This window comes from Macaca thibetana, chromosome 14, assembly GCF_024542745.1.
Source record: "Macaca thibetana thibetana isolate TM-01 chromosome 14, ASM2454274v1, whole genome shotgun sequence".
NCBI lineage: Eukaryota > Metazoa > Chordata > Mammalia > Primates > Cercopithecidae > Macaca > Macaca thibetana.
In genome coordinates this window covers 85,614,988-85,628,033 of record NC_065591.1, presented here as the reverse complement: position 1 = coordinate 85,628,033, position 13,046 = coordinate 85,614,988, and the positions used below count along the sequence as shown (strand labels likewise).

The 13,046-nt window shown below is 38.1% G+C and overlaps 1 protein-coding gene across 3 annotated transcripts in view; it reads right to left on the bottom strand.

The window, feature by feature from the left end:
- Positions 1 to 13,046, bottom strand: part of CEP295 (centrosomal protein 295) — a 1,096,927-nt gene that overhangs the window by 22,328 nt on the left and 1,061,553 nt on the right. For all 3 annotated transcript variants that reach the window (XM_050758898.1, XM_050758899.1, XM_050758900.1), the window contains 4 exons: positions 9,295 to 12,808; positions 6,810 to 6,987; positions 6,534 to 6,677; positions 2,828 to 2,980 (listed from right to left, as the gene is read on the bottom strand). In XM_050758898.1, coding sequence (XP_050614855.1) covers positions 2,828 to 2,980; positions 6,534 to 6,677; positions 6,810 to 6,987; positions 9,295 to 12,808 — 3,989 coding nt within the window. The remainder of the gene's footprint in view (positions 1 to 2,827; positions 2,981 to 6,533; positions 6,678 to 6,809; positions 6,988 to 9,294; positions 12,809 to 13,046) is intronic.

Below are 13,046 nucleotides of genomic sequence, written 5' to 3'. Positions count from 1 at the left end.
TATTAAAATGTCCATACTATCCAAAACAATCTGCAGATTCAATGCAAGCCCTATCAAAATACCAATGACATTCTTCATAGAAATAGAAAAAAAATCTTAAAATTTATATGCGACCACAAAAGACCCAGAATAGCCAAAGCTATCCTGAGCAAAAAGAACAAAACTGGAGGAATCTACCTAACTTCAAATTATACTACAGAGTTACAGTAATCAAAAAAGGATGGTACTAGCATAAAAATAGACACACACAGATCAATGGAACAGAATAGAGAACCCAGGGACAATTTCATACATTTACTGTGTACTCAGTTTTGAGAAAGGTGCCAAGAACATACATGGAGGAACAGAGAGTCTCTTCAGTAAATGGTGCTGGGAAAACCGGATATCCATATACAGAAGAATAAAACTAGACCCCTGTCTCTCACCATATACAAAAATCAAACCAAAATGGATTTAAGATTTAAATTTAAGATCTCAAACTTGAAACTACTAAAATAAAACATTGGGGAAACCCTCCAGGTCACTGGTCTGGGCAAAGGATTTCTTGAGCAATACCCCACAAGCACAGGAAACGAAAGCAAAAATGGAAAACGGAATCACATCAAATTAAAAAGCTTTTGCACAGCAAAGGAAACAATCAACCAAGTGAAGAGACAACCAATAGGATGGGAGAAAATGTTTGTAATTACCCATCCATCTGGCAAGGGATTCATAACCAGAATATATAAGGAGCTCAAACAACTCTGTAGGAAAAAATCTAATTATCTGATTAAAAAATGGGCAGAAAATCCGAACAGACATTTCTCAGAAGAATAAATGGCAAACAGGCATATGAAAAGGTGCTCAATCAACACCAATGATCACTAGAGAAATGCAAATCAAAACTACTTTGAGATATCCTCCCAGTCCAGTTAAAATGGCTTTTATCTGAGACAGGTAATAATGAATGTTGTGCAAAGATGTGGTAAGAAGGGAACACCGTTGGTGGGAATGTAAATTAGTACAACCACTATGAAGAGCAGTTTGGACGTTCCTCGAAAAACTAAAAATATTGCTACCATATGATTCAGCAATCCTGCTGCTAGGTATATACCCAAAAGAAAGGAAATCAGTATACTGAGGAGATATCTGCACTCCCATGTTAACTGCAGCCAAGATTTGGAAGTGACCTAAGTGTCCATCAACAAACAAATGGATAAAGAAAATGTGGCACACACCACAATGGAGTACAATTCAGTCATAAAAAGGAACAAGATCATGTCATCTGCAATAACATGGATGGAACTGGAGGTTATTATGTTAAGTGAAATAAGCCAGGCACAGAAAGACAAACTTCATATGTTTTCACTTATTTGTGGGAACCCAAAATTAAGACAACTGAACTCACGGAGATAGAGAGTAGAACAATGAGTTATCGGAGGCTGGGAAGTGTAGTTGGGGGTCGTTTGGGGAGTGGGGATGGTTAATGTGCACAAATAAGCAGTTAGATAGAATAAAATCTAGTATTTGCTAGCACAACAGGGTGACTATAGTGAATAATTTCATTGTACATTTTGCAATAACTAAAACTGTAATTGAATTGTTTGTAATTAAGTATAAATGCTTGAGGTGATGGATACCCCATTTACCATGATGTGAATATTATACATTGTATACCACTATCAAACTATCCCATATACCCCATAAATAGGTACACCTACTATGTAGCCACAAAAATTAAAAATTAAAAAATAATGTTTTATTTTAAAATGTCAAAAATTATAGTTCACTGAAAATTATATCCTTTACAGTTATTTTAATCCACAATTTAAAGAGGAGATATTGAAGTTAATTTTTTTATAAACCCTCAAAAGAATATCCCTTTCCTTCATCTCTCATTCCACTCAACTATAGATACAAGTAAGATATCAATTATCTAAGTAGATGTACAGCTAAAATAAAAATAAATCTGGCTATAAAACGTAACTTCTCTCTTTTTTTGAGACGGAGTCTCGCTCTGTCGCCCAGGCTGGAGTGCAGTGGCTTGATCTCGGCTCACTGCAAGCTCCACCTCCCAGGTTCACACCATTCTCCTGCCTAGCTGGGACTACAGACGCCCACCACTACACCTGCCCATTTTTTGTATTTTTAGTACAGACAGGGTTTCATGGTGTTAGCCAGGATGGTCTCAATCTCCTGACCTCATGATCTGCCAGCCTTTGCCTCCCATAGTGCTGGGATTACAGGCGTGAGCCACTGTGCCTGGCCAAAATGTAACTTCTTAAAAGATGCCTTACAACTAATAAAATAGTACTACAATTATGCTTTGTAGGATCAGTACACAAATTATATATAAAATATCCTCTGTTATATATATATATATAAATTCAGAAGTGAGAAGATTAACATTGGCTGTCTTTGGGTGTTAGGATGAAGTGATTTAAATATTTTTCCTTGTAATTATCTTTATTTTCCAAATATTTAGAAATAAACATAAACGAGCTTATTTAGAATGCCCACAGATAGACTTTTTAAAATATTTAACAGTACTTAATTAGATATGGATTGTTACAAATAAGCTTAAAGATAAAATTTACGGATGCTGCCAATTGTATAAAACTCATACCTTGATAAACTTCTTACTGGTATTTAGTAAAACAATTTAAAAGCAAAATTACTCATTTAACGACTGCATAGAAAAATATAGTAAGGGTGCATCATAACGATTCCATTAACAGCAGTAACTAAGGTTATTTACCATTTTTCACCATTACAAATAACAAAATAATAAATATCTTTTGTCCACGTATCCTTGTGCATACAATTCTACTTTCCATTTATTTCTCACCTGCTTCATCATAGTCATCACCACAGACATTCTCTTGGCCAACCTGTTGAAGACAACTAAATGGATCACAGGCCAATGGGCTCCCAAAGAAACTTTGTTCTCGGCTTATTGAGACTCTCAGGGGGTCTCTGTCTTGATAAATACCTGGTTTACCTGGGGGAAAAAAAAATTTCCACTTCAGTTTCTGGAACTATTAATAGCTAGAACTAAAGTGCCAATTTAGATTATGGGTAGAAATCTAAACCCTTAAAGACTTAAAGTACATAGCAAGAAAATAATTCCTTATCTTTCACAGTCAAGCTTTTACATTATTTGTACTCAATTTTACTAAGCTTTTAATGATGCTGCTACCTCACCACATCAGATTATGCCCCAGTATTGACTAATCACAAAGAAAATTCATGGAGAATTTACCAGCCATTATAACATGCATTCACAATTTATACATAAAGTTCAAAAATAACCACAACTAATTTGTGGTATAAGAATCAAGATATGGTTTAGAAGAGAGGGGATGATAACTGAGAAGGTAAAAGAGAAGTGTTTACTGGGTTCTCTAATGTTCCACTTCTTGACCTGGTGGTGTTTACATGGGTGTGATTATTACAGTGATAAACCACTGAAACAAACATGATTTGTGCACTTATTTGAAGGTTATATTTTGATAAAGCATCCCCCCAAAAACTGGGGAATTAAGGGTGCTAGGCACTACTACAAAAGGACTACATGCAGCAGGAAACTAAAAACAGAACATTTAAGACTATGTACTTGGAAGAGTTACATCCCTCTCCTGAGATCCCTGTCCATCAACAACATCTCCAGAGGAAACTAAAGGTTTATTCTCCGGAGAAACCGAATCTGATACACTCTGGGGTCCAGGGGATCAGACACAGAAAGGAGGCAAGAGTGGAAGGGGGTGACAGAATGCCATAAGGAAATCAGAGGGCATTAAAACAAAGTCTGTATCCTCAATCCAGATCTCTTAGGTCTGGCTCAATAATATCAACAGCCAGGCTTATATCAAGCTTAGAAGGTATTTCTTTGAATAAACTAAACTTCCCTCAAGGAATGGAATGACAGATACTAAGGTGAGTGTCCTCTCTACAAAGCCATACTTTTTCTAATAAAGTCCAACAGCATATATGGCCCCTCACCCTGACAAAACCTCCAACTGGCCTTTTAGCATCCCGTTCAAATATGAAGATATTAGAGGAAAGGCTCTAAAGTATAAGACAGAGACAACAAAAATGAAAGAACTCAAACGAAAAATATAAAACCCCAAACCAAAAAATCCACTATAAATATTTGAAGTAGATATTCTGCATCCATGAAACAACAGCAGGATGCTATAAAAAAGGAAAATAATCAGAGAAAAAGAGTAACCTTTTAGAAACTACAATTTGATCAAAAGTTCAAAAGAAAAGTCAGAAGACAAAATTAAGAAAATTTGCCCAGAAAACAAAACCCAAAGAAAAAGAAATGAACTACAAGGAAGAGAAGAAAAAATGGAAAGATCAATATAGATCAGTATTTCTCAACCTTATTTTTATCATCCCTTAAGGAGTCTTTTTAGACTTTTCCTTTTCAAACTGCCTCTATCCCCATTCAGTTTTAATAACCACAAATATACTGCATATCTGTTTATGCATATTTGTGCTTTGTACATATAAAAAGTTTTTTTCACCTCCCCAAGAACCAATTTTTATCCCTGTAGGGGGAAAAACACCCTTGTTAAGAATGCATAGCATGGCCCATAAAACTTCCAACTAAAAGGTGTTCCACACAAAGAGAAAATAGTCCAAACTACATTATACTGAGAAGTATTTAACTGAAGTAGTAGAAAGTGGAAAGACAGACACTCTAAAAAAACTTTAAGCAAATTAAATAAAGAAGACAATTTACTACACGAAAAAAAGTTTAGAAAAATAAAATATAATCACATAATATACTAATGAACTCAGCAGTGAAAAAGGTCTATGTATCACCATAATGATAATTTAGCTTAATTTTTGCTTAAACCCACTGCAACTATGGAAGTAAATACAAGAAGAAATACTTAAAAGACTTGAAAAGTAACTGCCTCTGGTGAGTGGTATTAAAGGGTGTGTAGGGGGCAGGAAGAACTGCTGTTTCATGTTATACCTTTGAGCGCTATTTCCCTTTTTAAATTACTTGCATGTAATATGATGATACAAGTATTACCCTAAGAAGTATGGTAAAGGCTATGATGAGAACAAGATTTCATGAGAAGGAAATCTGAATAAGTTTACCAAACAAATGACACTTACTAAGTCTTGGGAGGAAGAGAAAGATCATGAGGGCCCGGTAGTTCACCTACTGGGGGTTTTGGTAGGGATTTTAGTTCACCTACGTAGGGATCTTGACTTATTTAGACTTATTCCTAGACTTAAAAGAAACCACTGCAGTCTCAACCCCCTGAGCTTAGGTGAGTCTCCCACCTCAGCCTCCCAAGTAGCTGGAACTACAGGCAAGCGCCACCATATGGGGTTTCACTGTGTTATACCAGGTTGGTCTCAATCCTCCCATCTTAGCCTCCCAAAGTGCTGGGATTACAGGTGTGAGTCACTGCACCTGGCATACCTCCCTTAATTCTTTCAAACGCTCAGAAACACAGGTACAATACTTTATAGCTGAAGATCAAAACAGCTAATATTAACATTACAGCTTTTTTTTTCAACTACTATACTAACGAGGATACAACTTCTAAGTACCTTTCTATTGACAAAACTAATTTTCCCCTTTAAAAAATAATTTATTTTGATAAGTTTGATCAAGAAAATTATTTAGTGAATCTGAATTCTAAAAAGAATTATGAAATTCACATAAGACTATTAAGAATTACAGGGATGGGTGTTTTAATATTTTTTTCTGACACCTGCATGTAGAAAGTAGTACAGTGAATAAATATATCTGTTCTAATTGACCATAAAGCCAGGATTTAAGCATAATAATCCTATAAAAATACAAGAAAAGAGCAATGAAGGTAGGAAAGTAAAAAGTGACAAAGGAAAAGAGAAAAAAAACAACCTGAGTGTATCCTAAAGAAACACATTTAGAAGGCAGACATGAAAGGAAGCAGAGGGAACAATAGTGTCAGAACACAGAAAATCAAAAAAGTTTTGTCTACAATAAGTTGTTTTCCCCATAAACAAGATAAAGAAACTGTATAGTCATAGTTATTACCCATGCCACATTTCCTTAAGTCCTAATTTTAAATACTGTTTACATAAACCATTTTTTCCTTTTCATAAAAGTCAGTCTAGGTTTCTTTTTTTTTTTTTCCAATCTCCCTTTTCTGCTATAAGTTTAACAAAAAACATTTTACACTCTGAAAAAATGTAGACCAGGTATGGTGGCTCATGCCTGTAATCCCAGCACTTCGGAAGGCTGAGGCGAGCAGATTATCTGAGGTCAGGAGTTCAAGACCAGCCTGGCCAACATGGTGAAACCCTGTCTCTACTAAAAATACAAAAATTAGCTGGGTGTGGTGGTGGGCACCTGTAATCCCAGCTACTCGGGAGGCTGAGGCAGAAGAATTGCTTGAACCCTGAAGGTGGAGGTTGCAGTGAGCCAAGATCACACCATTGCATTCCAGCCTGGGCAACAGAGCAAGACTCCATCTCAAAAAAAAGTAGAAAACTGGCAAATTATTTAAAAATCTTATTTTATCAAACCATCTATTTACCTAGTAGAGAAGTTCTGCCACTTGCTGGTGACTCTACTTCTTGTATCGCACTAAGTTCATGCTGGTTTAAGTCCAAACCACACTTGACTTTTGCTACAGGTGGTTTTGAGGATCTTCTCCCCAGATCTCTTTCCAGATGCTCACCTATTAAGTCAATGACAAGGTTGGGTACAATACAAAATCTATTAACATACTTCTAACTTTTCTTCAACTAGCAAACTACAGGGGACGAAAACAAGGAATAATCAGTGAAATAATTAAACACAATTATCTTACCACTTTGCTTGGCACTAGTGTCGTCTGAAGCCAAATGATCATCATCAGAGTTGTTCCTATCTGCATGCCTAATGTTTTCCTGATCATTTCCTGCTAGATCTTGTGTGTTAGGAAACCACTCTCTGAGCTGTCCCATCTTCTGGGTTTTTAAATCATTTTCAACTGTGGGCTTACTTATCTGAAAAAGTGGCGATGAGGGTGGGGAAACACAAGTTGGGGGATCATGTGAAGAAGTATTCATTAGATTTTTATCTCCCTTCTTAAATTAGAAAGTCAACCAAATAAACAGTTCCATCAATCACACTTTACATTTTTATCTATATATAAAAAATAAGATATGCTTCTAATGCCAAAAGGATTTCCACTGAAAATACAACCATCTGGCCGGGTACCGTGGCTCACGTCTGTAATCCCAGCACTTTGGGAAGCCAAGGTGGGCAGGTCACCTGAAGTCAGGAGTTCAAGACCAGTCTGGCCAACATGGTAAAACCCCATCTCTACTAAAAATACAAAAATTGGCTGGACGTAGTGGTGCGTGCCCATAATCCCAGCTACTTAGGAGGCTGAGGCAGGAGAATCACTTGAAACTGGGAGGCAGAGGTTGCAGTGAGCTGAGATCGTGCCATTGCACTCCAGCCTGCAGCCTGGACAACAGAGCAAGATTTCGTCTCAAAAAAAAAAAAAAAAAGAAAGAAAGAAAATACAACCATTCACAGCCTTGGACTTAAAAACTTAGTCTCCAGCCAGGTGCAGTGGCTCATGCCTGTAATCCCAGCAGTTCGGGAGGCCGAGGCGGGCAGATCATGATGTCAGGAGATTGAGACCAACCTGGGCAACAGGGCAAAACCCTGTCTCTATAAAAAATACAAAAATTAGCTGGGCCTGGTGGCACATGCCTGTAATCTCAGCTACCCGGGAGGCTGAGGCAAAGGAATTGCTTCAACCAGGGAGTCAGAGGTTGCAGTGAGCCAAGATGACGCCACTGTACTCCAGCCTGGTCACAGAGCAGGACTCCATTTCAAAAACAAACAAACAAACAAAAAACAAAACAAAAAAAACTTAGCCTCCATTGCATCTTTCCGTAAGAGATTATATTTGAGTATTTCCCTCTGCTTTTCTTTTGCCATTACTTTTCCTTTAAATGACCAGTAAATCTCTAGACGTTAACTCTTCCTAAACCCAACTTAAGCTTCTTTTCTACATTAAAGGATTTGTAGAATTCTATTTAGACTAAATAATAAATTTAGGAAGTAGCCTTTCATTTATTTATTTTTTTGAGATAGGGTCTCCCTCATTACCCAGGCTGGAGTACAGTGGCATAATATGGTTTACTGCAGCCTCAACCTCCTGGGCTCAAGTCATCCTCCCACGTAAGCCTCCAGAGTTGCTAGGACTAGAGGTACATGCTACCATGCCTGGCTAATTTTTGTATTTTTTGTAGAGACAGGGTTTTGCCATGTTGCCCAGGCTGGTCTTGAACTCCTGGGCTTGGGAGAACCACCTGCCATGGCCTCTCAAAGTGTTGGAATTATAGGCCTGAGTCACCATGCCCAGCGGAACTGGCCTTTTAAAATAAAAAGGATACATTCAAATTTAGAATATACCCTTGTCTCCCCGGTAGGGCAACTATGGATGAGTCACTGGGCCAGAGTCTTATGAACAATTCAGATATAAGCAGCAGGTCCAGCTCTACATCAGCCTAAAATCATTGCCAGTTTTACACCAAGCCATAATAGTGTCACTTGAGAAAAAAGGATGGTATTGATTTTGATTTGTATATGTCAACAAAGAGCACAATGTCCGTTGCTGCATAAGATAAATTCTGCTAACCAGTTATTTTTTTACAATTTTAATCTTACAGTAAGCTTAAAATGCATTAAAACAAAACTCCAAAATAAGAATCTACATTGTTTTGTGGTGTGTTTGCATGTGAAATTAACTGAACTTCGGGCCAGGTGTGGTGGCTCACACCTGTAATCCCAGCACTTTGGGAGGCTGAAGTTGGTTTCAGACCAACCTGGCCAACATAGTGAAACCCCATCTCTACTAAAAAAAAAAAAATACAAAATTTAGCCAGGTATGGTGGTGCACGCCTGTAATCCCAGCTACTTGGGAGACTGAGGCACAAGAACCACTTAAACCCAGGAGGTGGGAGTTGCAGTGAGCCGACATGGTGCAACGCACCGCAGCCAGGACAATAGAACAAGACCTTGTCTTAAAAAAAAAAAAAGAAAAAGAAAAAGAAAAAACAAAAGAAAATAAAAAAAATAAATTAATTGGGCTTCACGTAACTCTTAACCTCATAAATACCATGTGGGTGGATTGATTTTTGTTTTAACTTCCATATCATTTAGGGTGGAAAACCAAAGCACAGTTAAGGTCAAACTACTTATTCTCAATAATTGAAAACTTGTAATACTAGTATTAAAAACTGATTTCGGTTTAAGCTTCTATTGTTTCATTATTATTCAGGTTTAAAACATACCTGACTGTCTTTAAAGAAATCCTTCAAAGTCTCTTCATGTTTCTGCATCTGCTGCTGCAATGCTGTTTGTCTCTGCACAAGCAATTTTTCTTGGGCTTTCTGGCTATAATGCAAAACTTCTCTTTGTAGATCCAACTGCTTCTGAAGTCCCAAGTTATCTTGCTGAGCTAAGACAGGCTGTGAAAAACTCAGAAGTCTATCTTGAAACCCTGGGATCACAGGACCACTTGGGGGAGCTGCATGTTCATTCTGGGATGAATACAATTCACAAGTGCTTTTAGGTTTAGCTTCTGCAAAAGGTAGTGGAATAAACGAATGCTCTGTTTCCTTGGGTAGCAACAAAGAGGGGATAGTATGCTCAGCAGATTCACTTTTGTTCAACTTTCTTTGTTTGTTTAAAGGCAGTTCTTCCTGGGGTTTCTCATAAGAATACACCACTTCCCTTTGTGCATCCAATTGTGCTGTCAAATTATCTTGCTGAGGCAGAATAGGCTGTGATAAACTCAAAAGTCTATCCTGTAATCTTGGGATCTCAGGATGACTTGAGGGAACAGTATCATTACTTTTGGTTGGGAAAGACTTCTGGGTTCTTTCAGAGTCAACAACAGGCAGTACTACCTGGGATAAGAATGAAGAGGAGCTAACTTGTTCAGATGATACTCTTTTCTCCAATTCACTTAATCTTTGCAAAAGCAATTCTTCTTGGACTTCATGTATAGAGCGAATGGCTTTCTTCTGTGTATCCAACTGCTGTTGAAGTGCCTGCAAATCACCATGGTGAGACTGGATAAAATGCTCAGAAGATACCTTTTCCTCAAATTTACATGGTTGTGACAAAACCAGTTCTTTCTGGGTTTTCTCAATAGAAGGAAGGAAATCTGTCTGTGCATGCAAGTGTTCTTCGAGTGCAATCGAATTATCTTGTTGAGGTAAAACAAGATGTGATAAGCCCAACGGCCTATCAGGCAATGTTATCTCTGAGGGACCTGAGGATACCATATTATCACTGTTAATTGAACATGGTTCTTGGTTTCTTTCAGATTCAGTAAGAGGTAATGAGGTGAATGAATGCTGTGGTACTAGGGGTAAGGAAGAGGTGTCAACCTGCTCAGGAGATATTCTTCCTTCCCATTCACTCTGTTGATGTAAAAGTAATTCTTCCCGAGCTTCTTGTCTAGCTAGAATGATGGCTTCTCTCTGTGTAGCTAACTGTTCTTGAAGTGCCTTCAAATTATCTTGTTGAGGCTGGATAAGTTGCGATATCCTCAAAAGTCTATCTTGCAATTGTGGGATCTGAAGGTGGCCTGAAAAAATTTTACTTTCACTCTCTGTTAAAAGAGGCTCCAGGATTGTGCCAGACTCAGCTGAAGCTAACGAGGTAAATGAAAGCTGTACCAACTGGGGTATGAATGAAGATGAGCCACTTTGTTCAGAAGCTGTGTTTTCTTGGGTTTTCTGGCTGAAATGAAAGGCTTCTTTCTCAGTGTCTAGCCATGCTTGGTGTTCCTCCAAATTATCTTGTAGAGGTAGTATACATTGTGAAACTCTCAAAAGTCTTTCCTGACATCTTGGGATTTTAGGATGGCTTAAGGGAATGGTAGTGTCACTCTTGATTGATACACATTCCTGGAATCTCTCAGATTCATCTACCTGGGAGAGGGATGAAGAGGTGCCAGTCTGTTCAGAAGAAATCCTTTTCTCCAATTCACTTTCTGTGTGTACAAATTCCTGAGTTCCTTCTTTAGCACCAAGTATTACCCTTTGTATTTGTGACTGTTCTTGGAGTATTGTCAAATTTTCTTGCTGTGGCAGGCTATGCTGTGGAAAACTAAGAGACTTATCCTGAAATGTTGGGATTATCAAATGACTGGAGGGAACTACCTTCTCCTTCTCAGATAAATAAAGCTCCTGAATTCTCCTAGGCTCAGCTTTAGCAGAAGCTTGTGAAGCAACTGAATGCTGAACAACCACTGGTGAGGATGAAGAGCTCACTGGCCCAGACTTACTGTCCCCCAAATCCCTTTGTCTATGTAAAAGTAATTCCACCTGAGCTTCATGCCTAGCCTGAAGAGTATCCCTCTGTTTAGTCAACTGTTCTTGGAGCAACTTCAAACTATCATGTAGAGGTAGGAACTGCTGTAGGAAACTCAAAGACCCATCCTGAGATTTGGGGATGTCAGATTGGCATGAAACAAGTCCTTTATCGCTCTTAGATGAATATTGCTCCTGTGTTTTTCCAGATTTCGTATCAGTAGATGGTAGTGAAGTAAATGTATGCTGAGCTACCTGAAATGGGAAAGAAGAGGGCTCAGCCTGTTCAGAACATACTCTTCCATCTAATTCACTCTGTTTATGTACACACAATACTTCCTGGGCTTCTCGCCTAGCCTGAAGGCTATCCTTCTGAATATTCAACTGCTCTTGGAGAAATTTAAAATTATTTTGCTGTGATAGGATAGGCTGTGAAAGACTCAAAAGCCTATCCTGAAGTTGTGAGATCACATGATGGTCTGAGGAAACTGCAGTATTATTCTTGGTTGGTGAAGATTCCTTCGTTCTCCCCAAATCTGCTTTGGCAGAAGGCAATAAAGCAGATAAATCTGGAGTTACCAAGGGAAGGAATACCGAGAGGCCAGTTTGCTGTTCCAATTCTTTCTGTTTGCACAAAAGCAACTGTTCCTGAGCTTCCTGTCTTGCCTGAAGAACTTTCTTCTGTAGGTCTAACTGTTCTTGGAGAGCCTTCATATTACCTTGCTGGACTGTGATATTCTCTGAGGGTAGTAAAGGCCTATCATACATTTGATTGATTATAGAATGGCTTGTAGAAACTGTACTTTTGCTCATGGCTGAAAAGGGTTCTTGAATGTTTCCTGATTCAACTTTAACAGGCAGAGAACTAAAAGAATGCTGAGGTACCAGTGGTACAAATGAAGAAGGTTCAGTTAGATGGGAAGATATATTTTCACTATTCTCTGAGAACAATTGTTGGGAATCTAAACTTTGAAAAGTTGTTGCCCTAAATGTTTCAGATATTTTTCTAGCATCCTGTGATATTAGCCGCCTGTCATGTGACAAAGCCCTTGAAAGTGTCTCAGAATTTTCGGGGACCAATTTATAGTCTCTCTGTTGTGTTTCAGTCTGAGAGAATTGCCTCAGATGTTCTTGTGATTCTAAAGACTGGTTGGTTAAAGTATCTGAGGCTCCTGATGTTTCTGCTGTTTCCACCTGTCTTTGTGGAAAGTGATTTTGTTTCGCTACTTGAAAATGATCTTGTTCTAATTTGGAGGTCTGTACAGGTTGTATGGGTTGGTATTTGTCAGGACTCAACTTGAGTCTCTGACCTTGATCCCAATGCTCTGATATAGCAGTTGGTCTCTCAGATTTCCATGACGGCACTGATATGACAGAATCAGTTATCAGTGATGGAGCTGACATCGATGGGCACCTTCCTTTTAACATAGTTTGATATTCAAGTAATCGCTTCCTGGCTGTTTCAACAGACTGCCTGTGTAACCTAACAAAAACAAAAGCAATTATTCTTTTTTAATGAAAAACAAAAAGCCCCATATCTATACATTAAATTTAACAAACAGCAATCTAGGATTGGCAATACTCATGGTGAAAAGAAATTACACTCACACTGTCCTTTAAGAATGGCAGTTCTAAATGCCATAGTTCTAAGGAAATCCAAATTAGATCTTCATATAAATGAAATAATAAATCCTAAAAATGTAGCCACATATGATCACATA